Source organism: Hesperophylax consimilis, chromosome 7 (assembly GCF_061612785.1).
Source record: "Hesperophylax consimilis isolate HC1 chromosome 7, BYU_Hcon_1.0, whole genome shotgun sequence".
Lineage (NCBI taxonomy): Eukaryota > Metazoa > Arthropoda > Insecta > Trichoptera > Limnephilidae > Hesperophylax > Hesperophylax consimilis.
The window spans coordinates 3712565-3734536 of record NC_142842.1 but is presented as its reverse complement, the minus strand read 5'-3'; the positions used below and the strand labels follow the sequence as shown (position 1 = coordinate 3734536).

At 34.2% G+C, this 21972-nt stretch overlaps 1 protein-coding gene across 2 annotated transcripts in view; it reads right to left on the bottom strand.

Moving 5' to 3' along the window:
- Positions 1 to 2748: 2748 nt before the first annotated feature.
- SPoCk (secretory pathway calcium atpase) overlaps positions 2749 to 21972 on the bottom strand; it is a 68867-nt gene continuing 49643 nt past the window's right edge. For both annotated transcript variants that reach the window (XM_089633638.1, XM_089633636.1), the window contains exons 10-17: positions 21613 to 21792; positions 19817 to 19914; positions 19433 to 19520; positions 18507 to 18636; positions 17441 to 17610; positions 14910 to 15073; positions 13002 to 13239; positions 2749 to 6149 (exon numbers count right to left, since the gene is read on the bottom strand). In XM_089633638.1, the coding sequence (XP_089489764.1) occupies positions 6028 to 6149; positions 13002 to 13239; positions 14910 to 15073; positions 17441 to 17610; positions 18507 to 18636; positions 19433 to 19520; positions 19817 to 19914; positions 21613 to 21792 (1190 nt within the window). In that variant the 3' untranslated portion in view covers positions 2749 to 6027. The remainder of the gene's footprint in view (positions 6150 to 13001; positions 13240 to 14909; positions 15074 to 17440; positions 17611 to 18506; positions 18637 to 19432; positions 19521 to 19816; positions 19915 to 21612; positions 21793 to 21972) is intronic.

Genomic DNA, 21972 nt, shown 5'->3' with positions numbered 1-21972 from the left:
AATATTAGAGAGGTTTTACCTGGACTTGTTTATAACTGGGTTTCGAACTAGGCCTGTATTAACACTAGTTCAGCATTTTTACAACTAAAATCTATGTAAATCTGGATGAATTTATGATTTCTTTACCACTAATAGTAATATACCTAAAGACTTTATTTTTAAATTCCAAGGAAAAAGAAACAGTGGATTCAGACATACAAAGCACTTTAAAAATGCAACTTAACAACATCAAAACTTTCAAATACGTATTAAGTAATACATAGTTATAAATTGTGAAGTCTTATCCTAAAATAGGTGTATTTGGAATGTTGTACATTCACTCTTGATTATTTTCTTAAGATATAGAAATAAAAAATTACTACAAATTCGGTAGCATTAAGAGAGAATTTGGAAATTCAATACTGATAAGACACATGAAGAAAGTACCAGAATAGTTCGTCCAAAAAATTTTCATCCTAAAACTGTCTTGGATTGGCCAACATAAAATAGTTTTGGACAAATAGGTTTTGGATAAAAAAGTTTTGGACAAATAAGTTTTAGACAAAAAAAGTTTTGGACAAAATTTCTTTGAACGGACCATTCTGAATTCCATTGAGAATGGATGCTTAGACACATAAACTAAAAATGATTATGACATAACATCTATTTGACTAAGCTGTATCTCGACTGGTGACTCAAAAAAAAAATACACCGAAGTTCTAATAAAATGGTAACATAATAATTAAATTGCACACAAAAAAATTATTGTTTTTTTGTTATGAGAAATGCGTGAAAATCGACAGTAGATATTAAAATTAGTGATGCAGCGATTCTTACCATGATATAAAGAATTACTCAATCAATAATACTTGATTACAATAATGATTTTTGATTACCATCAAGACTTAATATTGTAGTAATTTATTTGTTATTTTAAATTAGATACACAGTTATCTATGTCCTAATACAATCCTTTAACCCATACATACATCAATCAAAAAATAATAATTGATTAATAGCATATTTTTGTAACGTTTTTGAAACAATTAGTAAAAACTATTTAGCCAGATTTTATAATTGAAATTTTAATTACATGCTGACGTATAACAGACTTCTGAAGTTGAAATCTGTCATTGAAGGAGTTTATAAGAGCGATTCATTAATTGACGAAATATTACTATACTTTACAAGATCATTAAGATAATAATTGATGAATAAAATATTTTAACCACTATGGAATTTTCCGGGTGTTCATTTTCCGTTCAGCCATTTGATTTAATTAATATCACACCTCCAAATATTAATACATAAACATATGAACTGCTTACTGGGTTTAAAGTCAATTAATTCACTATTAATCCCATATTTTTTATTTTATAAAAAAAATTTGTTAAATTTATAATTCATAAAATCAAATATGTACCTAAATTTGGGTGGTCGTCGCTAGAGTGGTTAACAGGTTTGCTGCTACAAACTTTTGAGGATGTAAACAAATGGACCGGTAGCAGCGCAAGGGTTAAAGAATATCAACTTTGACCAAAATCGTAATCATTGCATCACTATTTAAAATAAATGGCATCAGATTTTTTTTACTTTTTTTTACTAAGCGAGAAGTTAATTACACTCGACATAGATGAATAAATAACAATTAAAAACATACACAAATCACCTAAATATAAAAGTTTACCTTATGAGACATAACCTAGCAATCTCGTAGTGATAAAAAAAATGTTTATACTATGTATGAATGTAAAATTCATGGATGTTTCGAAAAAAACGGACAGGAGAATTCTAACGACAGTTCCATATTACACGTAGTAATTAATTATAAATATTTACAAAAATAATCATTTCGTTACTTTCTTTATTGGTCTACTTGAGTCCCGCGCAACTCTCCGACATACCTCAATTCTTCTCCTACAAACTATTTATAACTCGAGTTAGCCAAAGTTGGGAAAATATGTCTTTCGTAATACTCATGTTGTTGCTCATGTAATGAGGCTTTTTGGCTAGCTTCTGTTCAGTTGCATAGTTCAATTTGTAGGAGTCCAAATTACCCGCGCCTTTTACACATTACAACAAATATTTACTTGTATAGATCAACTGATATAGAAAGATTTGAACCCAACACGAATGGGATGATTTCCTGCCTGAAAGCTTCAAAAGATAACTGTCAGTTGAGGTTTTTCAAACTTCACATTTGACTTCAACGTCAAATGGACGATAACTGCCATTTTGAATTTTTGACATTCGATTCTCGGTCTGTTTCAGCTTTTAATCAAATTTTTATCAACTGAAAAGCATAAAAACTTGACATTTATGCTTGACAGCTGATCACAATTTGATTAAAGGCTTAAACGGCATAAAAATCAGCTTTTAACGGGGGACCGTTAACGATAAATAAAAATGTCTGCGTCATCAAACAATGTGAGAAAAGAAATTGACTTCATTAATTAACTTAGTAACATGACACATAACATAATGCGTGCAGAACAAAATTATTTAATGTATACAGAAATCAAGAGAAAATATTTCGTTTGACAGATTTGTGCAGAGATTCAACAGGTCTATTATTTCAATGTTCTTGTTGAATTGTGCAACATCAATAAATAATGCGCAATGGAATACTGCTTACTAAAACCGTTTGAGGTAAAACTTTATGAATAGCAACAAAAATGAATCTTTTTATGTAATTAACAACATTTGATTTATTCAACAGAATTCAATAGTTGATGCAAAATATTACAATCAAATGTGCAATCATGGAATTGATTTCAAAAACCAAACCAAAACCTTACTTTAACAAATCAAAAAGAGGAATTATAAACATTTTGAAAAAAAAAAGCTATATAAAGAAATTTAAAACAATCTGAATTCATTTAAAACCTAGTCTGCCTCAGTTCAGGAAACCCTAGTGAGGAGGACTAAGAAAAATATTATTAAATTATATTCTTTAACCTTATAATTTGTTGCTATATAAAAAATATCATTATGAAACAATTTTTTTTCAATCATTTTGTGACTGTTTCAAATATACAAATAAAAACATGCCAAAATTAGCTAAATTTTGAAACATATTATAATGGTACAACACGCCGTCATGCTCATTCTCAAAGAACAGGCAGATAAGACAGGTCGCCACAAATCATAAGCCTTTGCTTCATCAACATCCATACAACTTTAAGACGTATTTTAGAACTTACAACCTAATAGTAATTCACATAAAAATAATAATATCAAAAATGAAAGTTTTCGATGAAGTGTTTTTTTAATCAATAAATATGACACAGAGATATTAAAAAGAATTTTAACTTTTTAAGTTTTAAATTTATCATGTCAAATCATATATAACCCTGCAAACGCTTAACGCTGTTCACAGTAGCGGCACACAGATAAGACGGGACAAATCACGCATTACATCAGAAATACGCTAACGTATTTCAGTAGAAAAAAATGTACATCAATCAATAATTGTAAAATGCTCTACACATGAAACTTTAGTTTTAACCCAGAGGTTGCCAATCGCATTACGTGCAAAGTCTTACAAAAAAAAAATAAGTTGACAATTTTTACTAAACATGGTTCTCAACTGTAGAAACTTGAAACAAAAATGGCTATTATTACAAACATAAATTGACGAAGTTGAAATGACTGCTTTATAAAACAACAGACAAAATCAAACATCAATTTCATACATCCATTTATTTAAATACTATGTTCTAATAATTCATCTTCGGCAAATTTAAAAAATAATTTTGAAATTTTTGTGACACTTAACGGATTCATTTGTGTTTCAAAACCATTTAAAGAAGAAAACATTATATTCACATAAGACAAAACAGCTAATAAATAAATTAATATATACATAAAGTCAAGCCAATTCATATTTTGCTAAAATAAAGCGTAACCCAAAGGTAAATGTAATATTTATAAGCGTTACAAATAAAATTACCTAAAAAAACATAGTTTTTTGCAATGTTTTATTTAATAATTTAACACATGAATATTTGGCAATTTGCTCAGGCCGCTCAGAGATATTTAACCTGATATGAAAGGGTTATTACTGTCGGACACTGTAAAGTCGAAAAGCTAATTAATTATTACTTATGAACCGTTAGTTACTTGATAAACATTTGTTGTGACTCGTCACTGTCTAGTAAATAACCATTAGATAGCGACAAGTCGCAAAAAATGTCATGAATGTTGTCACTGTCCAGAAATAAGTTCGTAGATAGTGCCAAGTAATAAACCATGTCTTATAGCATGTAACACTATGTAGCCATTAGACAATGTTAAGCCATTAAATATGTACATTTTGCTAGACAGTGATAATGACAAGCCAATTGGTTATTAGATCGTTACAAACACAAACATCATAATGTGTTCGCTGTCTGTCTAGTCATTGGTCAACAGTTTTCTAATCATTAGATATTCCAAGTGAAAGGCCATGTTTTTTACTTTTACTTTATGATGATTTTGACTGTCGTTATTTAGCAATTGACCAACAACTGTCTAACAGAGTTTTTTTTTACTTTTACTGTATGATGATTTTGCCTGTCGCTATTTAGCAATTTACTGTATGATGATTTTAGCTGTCGTTATTTAGCAATTGACCAACAACTGTCTAACAGTGAGATATTTCCAAGCCAAAAGCCATGTTTTTTTGCTGTCATTGTCTAATAATTGACCAACAATTATATATTTCCAAGCCAAAAGTCATGTTTGTTTCACTTCACTGTCTAGCAAATAGCCACAACTAGTCTATTCATTTTAAATTCACACGAGATCAAAACAGAATAAAAACAGCCTACACAAAATGCCAAATATGCAATAATGTTAAATTTTATAAATAAAAACATTGCACCAACAAAATCACAGATTCACAAACTGTCATGAGAAATTTTATCGCAAATTAATAATTTCAATTTAGTAAAAAATAAATTCAAACATTTATAAAAGATTATGCTGCATTTTGAAAAATATTTGTAATAATTTATTAAAAAATGATAAGTCAATGTTCAAGACATTATAACTATATGTTTTATGTTTAAATTTAAATCTAAACATTAAAATAATTTGGCTATCGCAATTTTCAAACAATGTTATAATTACTAATTACTGTGGAGGATTCTGCCAAAGTATTGAATATGAGAATACTTGGAGCATAATATTGTAAAATTCACAGAGGCAAGTGTATTAATTTGTAATGCAAAGAATTGAAAACTATGATCTCGCAATGCGTTTCCTTCTTATTTCACTGAATATTTTACGATTTACTGAGTAATTTGAATCAGATACAATATCTTTCCCAAAACATAGCATAATCCAATGCTCAACAGACATTTAAATTGACAAGACATTTTACTTTAAAGAGACTGCTTCCAAACACGTCTCATTCGAGATACAGATGCTAGAGATGCTCCCAAATAAGTCTCACTTGCGATACCATACTTCAAAACAAACGATTGTGAAACAAATTGAAACATATTCAAAATATGCCTCATTTGCAATTCATATACATTTGAGATACCAGTTGAAACTTATCTGAAATATGTCTGATTTGAGACATCAATTGAAACTTATAGGAAACATGTCTGCTTCAAGACAACAACTAAAACATGTCTGATTTGAGACATCGATTGAAACATATCCTAAACACGCTTCATTTGTATGCATGACCGATCTGAGACATTGATTGAAATATATCCAAAACATGCCTCATTAGTGTGTATATATCTGATTGAAACATATTTGAAAAATGTATGATTTGAGACAGTGATTGAAACTTATCCGAAACATGTCTGATTTGAGACACTGATTGAAACTTATCCGAAACATGTCTGATATGAGACATCCATTGAAATTTTTTCAAAACATGCCTCATTTGTAAACATGTTCGATTTGTGATACTGTTTGAAACTTTATCAAAAGAAAGAATAAGTTACACGTGTTTGTTGTGACAGTGTTGTGGTGGGATGGTTATCGCCGGCCGAATCGCTTAGCACGTGAGAGTGTCTAATCGTCTTTCCTGACTCGGCGCTCCTTGTGTCATACGAACTCCATGCGCTGCTTGGCGGAGCGGGATCGCCGCACCATCTGCCGCTCAATCAGCTTCTTGATCTCGCTGAAGATGAACACGCTGGAAGTGAGGCATACGAGGAACACAAGATCTGGAATAAAGAAAACTTTATAAGAAAACAGACAAACGTGAAGAAAACAAATGCGAAGATTACTTTATTATTATCCTGTGTTATTATTATGAAAAACAATCTCTCTTTCTGTGTTACATGATTCTTCAACGATCAGTGGAATGCTGATAGTATGTGTCATTTCTCCGAGCATCTAACACGTGGACTGTTGCAAGACAAAGGGGAATTTTTACTAATTATGTGTAAATTTTTTACTGTTTCACTCTCTAAAAAGTGATTTTTGTGATGTGGACGAACTCCACAGGAACATCAAGATGAAAACAATTATTTAAACAGATTTCCACAAAGTAATGAGTGGAAACCTGAATCTGGCGCAGCGTTTATTAAATTTGCAACGGAAAAAAAAGACGGAAAGTTTAATTAAGGCGAAATAGGTAGACTTGACCTGAAATTTGGCATTTTTGAGGTCACTTTTAGACGTATGGACACTTTTCTAGAAAAAAACACAAATTGATTTCGAAAGATCGTTATTTTATCTTGTAAAGTAAGTTGTAAAATTTTGGAAAATGATATTATTTTCATACCATAATAAAGTGTTACCGTTGGACGATATGCAGATTTGTTGCATTTTCAAAGGCGAAGTTGTATCATACAACAAATATTTCAAATCATATAATAATACAGTATAAACAATCAATAAATTATCTATCATATATATGTATAAGAATTTTGTTTTTATTTCAAATAAAATTACTAATAAATAAATCCGAGGACGCGTTTTGTGACGAAAATCCCTCAATTTGACTATTTATTTATGACCTTACAAATTGGTATAGTTGAGATCTTTTTACAAAAATAATTTACTATGATATTATTGAAACATTAAAAATAATTTATGACCAAGAAATATATTCTTAAAGTATATAATAGTAATTAATTTCGATTCGCGTTTATTGTTTGTTCGTTGTTTCTGATTACCTCGGCGCAAGCCGAAATTTTATCATTCCCCGCTGCGACAGCGCGGCGAGCAGACGTCTATTCCACGCCAGTCTACTTGATAACATTTTAACGAAATTCCTCGTTTAAAAATGAGGAGAAAAATACTATCGGACAAAATTTTTATAAGAAAACAAAAATTTCGTCATCAAAAACGTACATGGGAGAAATATTTGCAGAAAAAAAAGGGTTAGTCATATTTAATTATCCTTGTACATTGTACGTACTCTATATGCTACAGGGTCGTTCAAACGAATCAGTCAGAATACGCATATATTTTTTATAACATTTAGCGATAATTTTGTGTTGTTTAATTTTCAGGGAAAATAATCACCTACCGACGAATGGTTGTGATTCTGAAGCAAATATTGTCTCTAAAATTCCGTCGGTATGTGTAATTTACATTAATATTATTATTATTTTATTATGTAAATAGGTAATACCTACAATATATTGTGAATCATGGATATTATGGTGACCGAAACCGTCAATATCGGGGTATTTATAAACTAGCAATTATTCCCGGCGTTACGCGAGTTACACGCACAAAACCATACCCTTGTATACATGGTGTCGGGAAACGCGTAGTATATTACTGTGACCGATTCAACTCTAATTACCGCGGTAATTATAAACAAGCATTTATTACCCGGTGTTGCGCGATTTACGCGCATGCAACATTACCACGTGTACACGGTGTCGGGAAACTCGTGGTGAAATTACGGTGACTGAAACCGTGAATATCGCGGTAATTATAAAATATCAATAATTCCCGGCATTACGCGAGTTACACGCACAAAACCATACCCTTGTATACCAGCGCCCTTGAGGTGATTTCAGCGCCCTTGAGGTGATTTTGCACAAAAACGGCGCTATACAAGTCATCCAATTATTATTATTATTATTATTATGGTGTCGGGAAATGCATGGTATATTACGGTGACCGATTCAACTGTAATTACCGCGATAATCATAAACCATAATTTACTACCCGACGTTGCGCGAGCAACACGTATGCAACAGTACCTTGTACACACGGTGTCGGGTAACTCGTGGTAAAATGTTTCCAGTCATGGATTCAACGTTGGGATAAGTATATCTCTAGTCAAGCACAGTACTTCGAAGGAGATTAATTCCATTTCCATGTAAACTTATTTGTAATAAAATTTTCTTAGTTACACATTAAGCTGTACAATTTCTGTTTCGAAATCTTCCTCATATAAATATATTTAACTGGCTACAAAAGAGCAGGCAATGCCGCATTCTAGTCTATGCGTATATGATTCCCGTCAAAATAACGGTTTTGAATCGTGATGTGCGATTCAAATCATGTTTTTGTTAATAATTTCTATTCTATTGTCCAATTCCCTATTACATTGGTATAATTCAACATATTTAGTATTTTTAGTGTTACTTTTTGTCAGTTTAATAATGTCATATTGTGAATTGAGCTTCTTGTTTTAGAAGAAAAAAAACAAGGTTATTTTGATATAATTACTTTAAGTATTAGAAATAAAACTTACTGGTAATACCTATCTTACAAACGGATAAATATGTAAGACGAGAGATTTTTTACAATCAAACTTAATGTTAATCACTTTTGTAAAACCTATGTAAAATAAAATTTAAAAAAAAACAAGTGAATAAAAATATTTGAAAAATTAAAAAAAAAAGTTTATTCAAATACCTACCTATTTTGTACCTACTATGTCAACGCACTACATTTGTATTTATTTATGTTTACGCACTCCGACGTATAATTTACAAATATGTATGTAACTACTTATTAGGAAGAAAGCTACAACCGAAAATTCAAACACAATAATTGTTATTTCATCGGAACCATGCTGTGGGTTTCGACCGCCGTGCGGAGTGTACGGCTGGCAGTGGAATGAATATGGTATTTCTGTCTCGTTCTAAAAAACTTCCGATCGTGAGACTGTCTTTTGACGAAATTCGAATTCTCGGTCGCTGGTTAATACGCCTTAAAAATACCCACTATTAAATTTATTTGTAATTTTATTTTTTATCATAAAGGCTCAGAAAACAATTTTAAAAATAATTCTAAGACTCGAATTTAATTTTTAATATTATGAATGTGTTTGATGTTCGGCAGCTATGTATATGCAAAACTATCCTAACCATAGACTAAATACAACTAGACTAGGTGTAACCAGTGAAAAATAACACCAACTCAATTTTGTTTTGGTTCACGTGCACATTTATGAAAAGGCGCACGCATTGTGTCGCAATGCGAAATTGCAACTGTGCATTGCGTTTTACCTTTTGTTGGTCTAGAGTTAAGCTATTTTGCTTGTCAGCTATGCTGGGCAAGTTCATTTTTTCAATCACAAAAATAACCCAGTTCCAAATATTTTAGATTGTACATATCACGGACTTTATTTTAGAAAATGTAATCAGCTATCTGAATACAAAAATATATCAGTACCTTACAGATCGATTGAGGGCAGCGTATTAACAAATGTGAAAAATTCAACGAGATTAGATATATTTCCGGCAAATTTGTGACGTCACATGCATAACACACCTCCAAGTGATTCGACCAATAGGGTGATTCAAGTTAATTATTATCACATGGTGAGAATACGAAAATCACGCAACCAACGCGTGATACTTATGGATGTATTAGTCGTCTAGCGTTGACACGCATTGAGAGGCGCGACAACTCATGTGTATGTGTGATTTATTTGGTCCGTGCATTTTGCTAATCAGGGTTGTATTAAGTCGTCATTGCCTTTCGGGCTTCGCCTTTTCGATTTTTTGCAGAAGAATTGATAGAAATAAAATTGCGTCATTTAATAACTTCATTTATTTTTTGTGTATTTTCGCTTAGGTTTCCACATAAACCGGAAAAAAATGGAGAAATGGTTAGAAGCAATCCGCATTCAATTATGTGACAATAACTGGGTACCATCAGCAGGAAACCGCGTTTGCTCTAATAATTTTCACGCCAAACATATTTATTCAACTGCAAGCGGCTTCCGACGTGTAGACTGAAAAGCTTTGCCTGTTATTCCGGTAATTATTTGGTTTGATTTTCGTGTGAAAACTTAAGCAAGTTTATTATGTATTGATTGGTTTTAATTTTTAAGTTTTTTTTTAAACAGGTTTTAATTGATAATGTCGTTGTTTATTGGACAGTTGCTGTCCACCATGGCCACAGGTCCTGCGAAAGGAGATACCGTCATTGTTTCTTCTCGAACAGGACTGGTTCTGGATCCTGCTGAAACTTCTTCTGTAATCGACAAGCCGGTTGTTCCTCTACCAGAATTGCAACAACCGATGTGCGTGAATGCCGTAAATAACACGTAAAATTCTATTTAACGGGCGTAAATAAATAAATAAGTATGTATTGTAATCATGTAACCTCCACCCCCTCCCCCCTTACCCCTCTCCCATACGATCCCTGAAGCTCTGTCCTCATCATTGCTGCTTATTCATTTGCGAACCGGAACGCGAGCCGAACTACGAATTATGGGAAAGGAACGAAGCAATCTTATATTTCTTAATAAGTCGTGGTTCAGCTCACTTGTGAACACGCAACATTATATGATTTATCTCTCTCTTTATGTTAATCTTACATTATGTTGAAAAGTCGTTTAGTACTTAGGTTAGTTTTCAATAATGCTATCTTGAAGAAGGTTGATAGACTATTTGACACAATGTCTCAATTCTAACAAAGTGGTTGAAGACAAAATAACTTTTAATTGAATGATAGTGGTATAATTATTTAATGCTACATAGTGTTGTTCTAGTCTCTATAATTTTTATGTTACTGTTAAACGTTTTACTAATATTATTTTATATTCATCAGCTTTAATTATTTTGTATAATTTTCGATAGCTTACTAGATATATTCTGTATTAAAATGCATGCAAAAGCCCGACTGGGAATAAAAACAAAGAAAATAAAATGATGTCAAGTCACAAAGTGATTGCTTTCTTCAATATTTATATACCATTCTATATAAAAACTATGGTAAATTAAAAAAAAAAACATATGCACAGTAATAAAAATATAAACGTTTTTGGTTCTATAGGACCTGTATAAAATTCAAAAACACAAATAAAATAAATTAAAATCATTTTGTGTTTTTTATCAATTCTTTTCCTGATTCAGCCCTTATTCAGCACATAAAATTTGCTGTAAGTGTTAGTTTCTTTTTGGTTTTATGTCCATATTACAACACCTCTGACAACAAATTCTCCGTGGTTTCGCTTACGAGTTTGAACGGTTGTACAAAGAGTTTAAACAGAGTTGGGTTGTTAAGTTCATCTCCATATTTGTGACGTACGCGCTATGTGGGGTCATTTTTAAAATGGATTTAATATAGACAGGGCCAATCTAGTATAATACATCAATGATCCTAACTCATCTATACTCAAATATACATAATTACTACGTAAAAAGTTCAAATACACAATGTACTTGAAGCAACAACAAAAACTTACTACAAATACCGATAACACATACTACATTTGGTCAACGAAACTTTGAATACTTTGCGACAAGACTCTACAACATTCTTCCAAACAATGTGATTCACAAAAGAATTTCAAAGATTATGTAAAAATTTGGATCAAAAATAAGAATAGGGCCTTCACCGGTGCATTCACCCAAATTCGCAGTTATTGAAGTCACCACATTATTGAGCGAATACTTCTTAATACAAGTATAGGTATGTTCAAAGGTATTAGGAACTAACACGAAAAATTCTGCCTTAACGGGCTAGCCTAGTGAGGCGGTATTTGAGAAACCTCAACTGTACTTTTATTTTCTTTTTACCTTCACAATATTATGTTTGTATTAATATTTCTTCTTATTTGTTAATTTTATAACCTTAAATATAAAAGTTACAAATCAATGTACACCATAATATGTATAGTTGCGCGTGAGGTTTTAAAATTGAATAGCCTTAAAATGTGTACCCTTCACCCCCCCTTTGCCCCTTGTCCCTTTTCCTTGACCCGGCCAAACGACAAGGAGCATTGTTATCGTTGCATCTTGGTCCGCGAACATTCGTGTCATCTTGTGAATACCCGCATATGTTGAATTCGGCTGTGATTGTTTTGGAGCACACATCGTCCAGTGAAACGTTTTTACCCGCCGCAGTGAATGTCACTGTTTTGTTTTGTGTTGAGTGAACGAATGTTAAAAGGGAATTGCCCTTAATTGTATGCAAGCTGAGAAGTGTAAATAAAGGAACCAGCGGCTACAGAGGACGAGACCAGGATAAGTCTTTGGCCTTTCCCACTCATTTCCTCTTGCAAACACTAAGGACGGGTTGTTTCGGAGAATTTGAACAATTCATCAAATTTCAACGTTCATTTTCAAGTTCTGTGAAAGATTTTTTCAAGTTCTGTTTTTATTTCAGTTTTTTCAAGCAACTAGCCTACAATGATATAATAACAGAATTTGAATAGGACTTTCACAGAACGCGAAAATGAACGTTGAAATTTGATGAATTGTTCAAATTCTCCGAAACAACCCGTCCTAAGGCAAATTCAATTCGTTTTTGTTTTTTCTAAGTCTTTATCGCACCACCGCAACCCACCCCGCACAATTGCGAATGAAGGATTTGCGCACCACCAATTTATGTATAGTTGTAATGTGTAAACTTTCCTTAAAGATATTATTATTATAATGAAGGCACATTTTTTTTTTAAATTTAAATAATTTATTCAAATAAACAAAAATTTGAATCCTCAATTACTTTGTGAATCACTAATTATTCGTTTTTGCATTGATAATGACCTTTTTTCATCAACTCTATTGAAAGAGAGAGGAAATACAGAGGCCGCAAATAGTATGCAAAAAAACAAAACAAACAGCATTCAAATGATCTCTTCAACTTACCGCTTGCAGTCAGAGCCTCTGTTTGGAAGACCATCTGCAGGGGTGCGAAGTAGATGACCAGCAGCTGCCCCACAAGGCTCAGCGTCACCGCCACCAGGAACATCTTGTTAGCAAACAGGCCGATACTGAACACGCTCTTGGTCTGTGAGCGGCACGACAGCGCGTTGAACATGTCAAACAGGACGAAGCACGTGAACGTCATGGTGGTGTCACGCTTCGTTATCTTGTTGTCGGACATCTGGAAGGAATACAAATCATTAAAATCTGCTTTTATTTGGTGGAGGATTAATTATTATTACAACCAGAGAGGCTTACTTCTATATGGAAAGAAGTTAGAAAATGACAATTTGAGTCAGTGATGTAATTATTTATGAATCCTGTTTCAATAGAGAAACAATATTGTCTAGTTTGGCAGGCAAAGCATATAATGTACGCAAACCAAAATTTTTGGAAATATGGAAGTTGAAATATTATTAATTTTGTATATAATCTCATTTTGTTATATATTTATACATATATAACAAAAAGAGATAATCGGACTCTTGCAGCCCCAGCGAGGTTGTCTCCTACAACGAAATTTCATGCGGTCAAAATGAATCATATTTGGAGCATGCTGAGTACAGAACTTTTTTTGAGAATTTTTGGAAAATACCGAAGATATAAGCCGACAAAAGGTTTAAAAACGTATGACATCACAGTACACGGGTTATTTTATTCAAATTATGTACATGGGACATCTATCGTTTTTGATACCTATTGAAATAAAAAATGAATGTGGGAAAACAATGGAATACAGAAAAAAGCATCTAGCATCACATTCATTAATTAAATGCATTGTGCACATAGTTTTGTATTAGTGATCGACGAACCGGTGGATCCAATCTGTTAGCCATCAATTGATAATAGTTTGACTAGTCTATATGTAGTTAGTAATAAGATAGATCATTGTAGAAATATATTATATGTTTGTGTTGCGCCCTTGAGGCGATTTTGCACTGGCATTTTGCTTGTGACCGCGACAGCGATCAATTGAGTCGTGTAATTTCTTTACCCGCTATATCAACTTTCACTGATTTGGAGAAAACCGCCAAAAACTGTCACATCTCTAGCGTACATAAGTAATTGCATTACAATTTTTTATAGAATTGGAGTAATAAAATTTCGAAAAGCATTTATTTTTCTATATATGTCTAGCAATAATTAAGTAAATTCGATAAATAAAATGGATAAAGCGGATTTTGATACTCACTTCGTGATATAGAGGCTTTTGATAGTCAACTGAGCCGATATGGCGGGTTTGGGAACACACGCGTAGATCATTTTGACACACGAGCGTGGCGTCAGAGCGGCGGCCATATTGTATTTTGGCAAAATAACTGCTTGTGATTGGTTGAATCTGATATAGCGCGTTTTGATAGTAACTTTCTGTATGATATAGCTGATTTGGTTTCTCACTCGCAGTTTTAACATGGTTTTTGGTCGTGATAAGGAGGGTTTTGAAACTAAATTTTAGGCTCCTCTTGTTGCTCGCAAAAATGTGAACAAGATGTCATAATCAGATCATTTTGTCAAAAAATCGGATATAGCGGGTATAGAAATTATAGGATTCAATTGGAAGAGTACAAAAACGTGGTGAAAGTGATTAATGCGGTAAAACGATGCATAGAAGAACGATAGATACAATCCATTTTAGCGAGTTTTGTATGAAATTAATTCAGATCTGGAAGAAATAGAGGACACACTCAGGAACGATTATATGAGGACCGATCGATCGAAATTTTATTATATGAGCAAACAAGATAAGCTCCTAGAGTCGGGACGAGTGGAAGATACTCTTAGAAACAACTTTGGCTATGTCTGGTGACCAGATCTGAAGAGTATAGCAGTAAATTGTGTGTATTAACTCACCTCTCTGTTGAAGACCCACAGAGTACCGGCTATGATGATGCCGGCAGACAGGAGGACGTTAATGATGAGGTCTCGGGAGATCATGTGTTGCCGGGTGTCGCGGGGTTTCTGCTTCGTCACCTCGTGGTCCACCGGCTCCACTCCCAGAGACTGGGCAGGGGGGCCTACAAATGGACAGTTAGTGTTATTGATCGACGATGGAAATATGGTTTAATTATGGCATTAAATCCTAAAATAAGCATTTCGAAGAAATTTCTATAACTACTTAACCCCTCCGACTTTTCGCGAACTTGAAGCTAAGATGTCTTTACCGAAATGTCAATTTCACGAAAACGTTGTGTTATTACCGCCTCACAATCAAAGCTCTATAAATGAAACATTACTGAACGGAGCCGAATAGTAAAAACTGTTTTAGAAAGGTTACAAAATAGGCTTTCAAATTGTTGTATCATAAATAAATATTAACATTTGTAAATATTTAAATTTAGAGTGGAAACATGAAAAAATTGTAAAAATGACTCACCTGTAATGTTTTATGTAAAAACGATACTAAAATCACGGATAATGTAAAAAAAAACACTTATTTCATCGTACAAATGTACAATAAACAATTCTGTCACTTCACTTTTTGACCATTTCATACAAAATATATTTTTAAAAAAATAATTAAACTTGCGAGGCGGGTCGGCACGTCAAACGGCTTTCTTGGCGTCGTTTTACGATTTGGCGGGTAAAATTTGCTTCCACTGAGTAGGTCTTTTTACGGGTTTCTATGGATAACTTTGAATAGAGATGTGAAGCTTCATTCAATACGAATATTCTACTTTTTGTTTTAGGGATGTCACTAGAAGAATAACGGAGTTATTTGGAGCCCTATTTGGCCTCCCCTGGCGATGCAGCGCCTCACAGATGTTCACCGAAGGAAAGGTGCATGGGTTCGCTGCTTTGATGCGCCACAGAATAGCCGGGACGAGGCAGCGCTACCAGAGATCGGACAACACTCTTGTCCAGGCCGTTGCCCAGTGGCAGGGAGCGCCTCTACACCGGAGATGGAGAATTTCACTGAAGCCACCATAAAGACCTAATGTGCACATCAATGTATTGATTTTTTATTTATTATTTTTATTTTTATTTATTTCTTTATTCATTTTATTTTTATGTATTAACTTAAATGTAAACTTTTATGGCAGGCAGAGCATTGCACACACCGCTCTGTCCAGCTGAAATAAACATTATTATTATTATTATTATTATTATTAAGACCACGACCCGACATTTTGTATTTTGGAAATAAAAATACTTTCAAGAATTGATAAAAAGTCAAACTTGTACAACTTTACACTTGATTTTTCACTATAAAAAAGTTTTAACCACGTATCTTTATTTGAAAATAATCTAACACTGACGAAATTTTATATTTCTTCAATAGTTTGAATGAATGTATGTAACTGAACTTATTTTAAAATATGATAAATCAGATTTAATGTACACTGTAATTAAAATAGTTCATATCCACGAAAAAGCAAACAATAATTCGATAAAACAATGTAATCTACACGGCGAGCGTCTCTGTTTGAGAATCTTATAAAATGCGCCTGCGCAATAACGTGTGTAAAGACGCGGGAAGAATTCAAACTGATTCATTTTTCGCTCTGAGTTGGAAGATCCCTTCAAATCTTTGTATCGATGATTAGGATACGTATTATGGATAAATATCGTAAGATGTCAGTAGTGTAAAGATGTGAGATTTTTTAAGAGAATTCCTAAGAGTGTTCCTTAATGACGAAGAAATATTTGGTGCTACTTTAGAAATAGATTCAGATTTTGAAATTAGTGACAGTGACATCGATAATAATTGCGAAGCTGCTGAAATACATGAAAGCCATGATTCTGCCGTTATGCGTTGAGAACTGTTTCAAAATCACGATAAAAAAATATATTAAGTGATACATATTTACGGTGACATAATAACAGAAAAATTATTTCATTATTTTTGTAAATTTAAGTGTAGTTATTTTTTATTATATGAACCTTTTTAAGTGTGTCAATATTTCATGTATCCAGTCAAACGCGACATCGCACCCATAAATCAACCACTTACATCGCACCACAGTTGAAGAGCTCTACTCCGGCATGTTTATAATCATGTGTATCGTTAACCTTGAAATAAACATGGCCGCCCGGGCATACCATATCAGTTACATTATGAATATATACTTCGAATTTTTATCAAGCCCCATTGATGTTCGGATTGTTTATTTATACTTGAAAAGATAATTCAAGACATAAGCGACGTATTTTTTAAAACAAATTTTAAAATCCATGCGTGATTATTGTTTAAAGTCATAAATTAGATTGATAATAAATAGCCCCGCGTGTGAACGAAGTGATACAAATTAATGACGCATAGAAAAGGTTAAAACACCCTCTTATAGCATCCCCAAAGATGACATAGGACCTGAAGGAAATAATTTTTCTCAGAAGTAGTTAAATAGAAGATTGAGAAAGCACGAAGATTCATAAACTCTCACCGTCCATGATAATGTTGATCCACAGAATCTGCATGGCATTCAGAGGGTTAGGAATCCCCATGAGGGTAGCCAGTGCGATGAGAGACAAGGCCGCTATAGAGGTAGACAGCTGGAATCGCACAAAGTTGCGAATGTTGTAGAAAATTCCTTTTCCTTCTTCGATTGCAGAACTGAAAACAAACGAAAATATTAAATAGAATTCGTCATTCAATGATGTTTTCGAAACTTTTACATGAATACTGCACGAGAGTATAAACTGCTCCCCAACGTCTCGAGTCAGTGCCACTATGGCATCCTCATTCGAATTTGAACCCGAGACTACTCCACCACGGCGGCCGTCAAAACTTATGTATTCTTCGGAATCATTTGGGAAAGTTTAACTTTTTTTATGTTTATTTTATTTATTTATTTATTTAACGCCCAGAGGGCTTTTACATGGTTGGTAGTATAATTTTAATTTGACAGATACTTTGAAACATAAAAAGTAAGAACAAAATTACATTTGATAAAAGCTATGCAACAAGTCATACAAACACAAGAAACAAAAACAGAAAATTACAGCTATTTGTAGGTTTACATGATGTGTTTAGGAGTATTGTTGAAATAAATGTTTTATGATCCACAAAACTTGCCAAGTTGGTATTGAATATGTCAACATCACCCAAGTAATGATTTCCCATGGTGTGAAGTCGTTGTATCGGAGAGTGGGATATGTTAATACACAAGAGTCCAACTGCCCAGTCAGGGGGACGTATATCCGATCGGGGTATATGTTTAGGAAGGTAAGGAGATAGGGAAGAAGAGGGTTAAGTTCAATAATTGAGGTTTATGGATACTTTTGATGAGGCAGATTGAAGATGTTGATTATTAGAAAGAGAGACACAAAAAAATCAGAATATCTCTGAAATAATAGTGTTTAGTAAGTGTTAAAATCTGAATAGTCAGGTACTTTTCAACCTTTCCCTCCACCATCTCCTTCCCGCACACTCTTCCTTCAGCGTAACAGCGCTCCCACTTGCTCTGGGCAATCAGGTCTGAGGTAATATTTAGTTTTTAAAGGTCTTACATAATTGTGGCAAAGTCATCATCCACGAGGATCATGTCAGCTGCTTCTTTGCATACGTCTGTCCCGTTCTTTCCCATTGCGATTCCTATATCTGCACACTTCAGCGCAACTCCGTCATTCACTCCGTCTCCTGAGAACACCAAATTGAATGTTTACTGTGTGTCACATCACTGAATATTTCATATAATTTCGATTGTGCATTATTTAATTGCAAAACATGCTGTTTAAATCTCTTTAATTCTTTACTAGCTAAAGCGCACCCGGCGTTGCTTGGGGTTATGAATGGTTTGGAGTAAAGTTTCCCTGGGCGTCCCCGACTTCTACCATTCAACCACTCCTGGCACTAATATAAACAAACTTTGATCCAGAAGTTATGAGTCTATAGGGCTCACACATACAGACATTGCTTTTTATTTATATAGATAATCTCTAAATAGTATACAATAAAGTCGCTATCCGCGTCTATCTGTTTATGCACTTAGTTCTTCTAAATTACGCAACGGATTTTGATAAGGTTTTCGCTAACATTTAGAGAATTTTTTCCAGAAGGTTTACATATATGATACATGCATATTGTATTTATAGAAAGTAGAGAAATGTCAATGTTTTATGATCAAGTAAAAATATTTTTTCCAGCACTAGATTGCTAATGCTGACTAAACCTTATGAGATACATCAAAATAATGGACTACATAATTGTATATCTTAAAAAGGCCTACAGAAAAGCCCGCTATGGTGTATGTCTATTCTCCTAAAGAAAACCAGTCAGGTAGTATGCACAAGTGAACAAAAAAATAATAAAACATAAATGAGCTTTTCAGCACAGAAATTCTTTACAGAACTCGACATAGTTTGAAAGAGAAAAATAACACACAACTGTAAACAGACGTAAAAAGGATTATTTTAATAAAAAGTCCAAAACCAACCTGTCATAGCAACAATATTTCCCCGCCGCTGAAGAGACTTCACAATAGCCAATTTGTGTTTGGGTGTTACTCTATAAAAGACACTTACCTAAAACAAAACATATTCATCAATTAACATAAAACCTTTATAACACTTTGTTTACGAAATGTGACGAATCAGTGGCTGCCGCATCAGCAATCGCGAGGAGTAAAAATATAACACTTTTGTTTTATTAACTATTTTGGTTTGTGGTTAATTTGTGTTAATAAAGAGAGTGTTCAACATGGTGCAACGATATAGTCAATGTACTGTAGGTATATGTATTGTACTGTTGTATAAGTGTTGGATTTGGAGAATTGATTAATTTTGCCAGGGGGAGTCATAAAATAGCAGAAGTGACTTACTCCATTGATAATGTTGTCAAGTTGCTCTTCATCCAGTGTATCCATCTGATCTCCTGATAGCGTTTGGAGGTGCACAGTATCAAGACCGATTGTTTGGGCTGGAACAAACAAATATTATATTGTAAGTTTTTAGATTCTCACGGCCAAAAGCATTTTTGTTGTTTGTTTTTGGGGTGTTATGCCGTGTTGCGCTAACTCCTTCTTTAGCCGACGTTTCGGACAGCGTTGCAGTGTCCATCATCAGGGCAGATCCGGTAGATCCGAAGATGTGTGAATTTTGGTTGTCGAGTTTGTGCTTATTTATTTGTGGCCTGGGCCCATCCAAGTGCGAAATGCCAACGGAAGTGGCGACATCTTGTGGCGAATTCTGAAAGCTCAGTATTTATGTTAGCCTGGGTCCCGTCCAAGTGTGAAATGCCAACGGAAGTGGCGCCATCTTGTGGAGAATTCTAGAATTAGAAAACCGATTGACAGCGATTAGAGTAGATGTACCCAGTATCACCCAGGCTAACATAAATACTGAGCTTTCAGAATTCGCCACAAGATGTCGCCACTTCCGTTGGCATTTCGCACTTGGATGGGCCCAGGCCACAAATAAATAAGCACAAACTCGACAACCAAAATTCACACATCTTCGGATCTACCGGATCTGCCCTGATGATGGACACTGCAACGCTGTCCGAAACGTCGGCTAAAGAAGGAGTTAGCGCAACACGGCATAACACCCCAAAAACAAACAACAAAAAAAAAATATTATATTGTTCAATTATTGTCTTCAGTTTCCAATAATAATAATGTGGTGAAGTTACAGCCACAATCGCGGAAAATAAGAAGAGTTAAATGACAAACACAGTATCAATGGAATTCATAGCCTGGTTCGCAAACTCTATTCCTGGTCAGTAGTTTGCACCACCAACAATGTTAAAATAAATTTAACTACATATTTCTTCAAGTAACAATCCATGTATGGCACCAATGTCCCATCTCGACGGTAAGAATGAATGCTGAGATACTTGGAAAAATGAATGCTATAGATTTTATGAAGCCAGGAGACAAAGCCAAACATTCAGAGACTGGGCCACTGACGAGGGAATAATGTGAAAATTGGATAGTAGCACAATAGGCCTGAGTATATATATATGAGTAGCTGTAACAAATTCATCGAACTCAAGAAGCCAATGTACACCAACATGTTGATTTATAGAATTCACTGGGTGACTACCGGTGGCTGTCTATCACCTGGATGGAGGAATTTCCCAAGATTACTGACGAAGCGATCGAGTTCAACAGAGGGTGATGGAGTTTGGATTAGATTCATGACACAATATTGGAGTTCAACAGAGGACAAAACTAGTAAGCGGTAGTGGTGGGATGGGGATTTTGACTATATGTATAAGGGGTAATTATTTTAGTTCATAAAGTTAAGATGATATTATTCTGTCAATACATAATCAATGTGTTGTCATTTCTCTTCGCCTCAGATGAGCAGACGCAGTAGCCAAGTGGCTACTAAGGGCATAATTCTTCAGCAAAGTACAGGACCTATAGGCCTATGATGCGAGTGCTTACAGGAGCTAAACATACTGTTTCTACATCAATAACAATGAAACATTAAAAAATTACCTGTTTGGTTAGGTCCCAAACAGTTCACAGTGCCCAAAGCCAATGTGCTTAGGTAACCTACAATTGGAGAATGTCGCGACAATGGGAGAGGAAGAACTTGGGTAAGGAAAGACAGCTTAAACTAATTCATGTACAATCGTCGCATCAATGACGGAAGTATAAGTTTTAGTCACCTATAGCGACGGCCGTCTCCTGAGCGTCTCCGGTGACCATCTTGACCACGACTCCGGACTGGCGCAGGGTGGCGAGTGCGGGGCGGACGCTGGGCCTCGGTGGGTCACACACCCCCACCAAGCCGAGGTACACCAGCTGCTGGAGGGAGGCTCCACGGGCAATGCCGATCACACGCAGACCTGGAAGTTGAACATATTATGAGAACATATATTGTTGATTGAAGGGCAATCAGGTTTGAGAGAGAATTGGTGATAGGCCCATGATGGAAGAATAAATGATCCAACTTAACTGTAGAGAAAGAGATAATCTTTTTCATCAGGGCATCATTTTTCCAGACCCATTTTGTAGAAAGGAGGAAA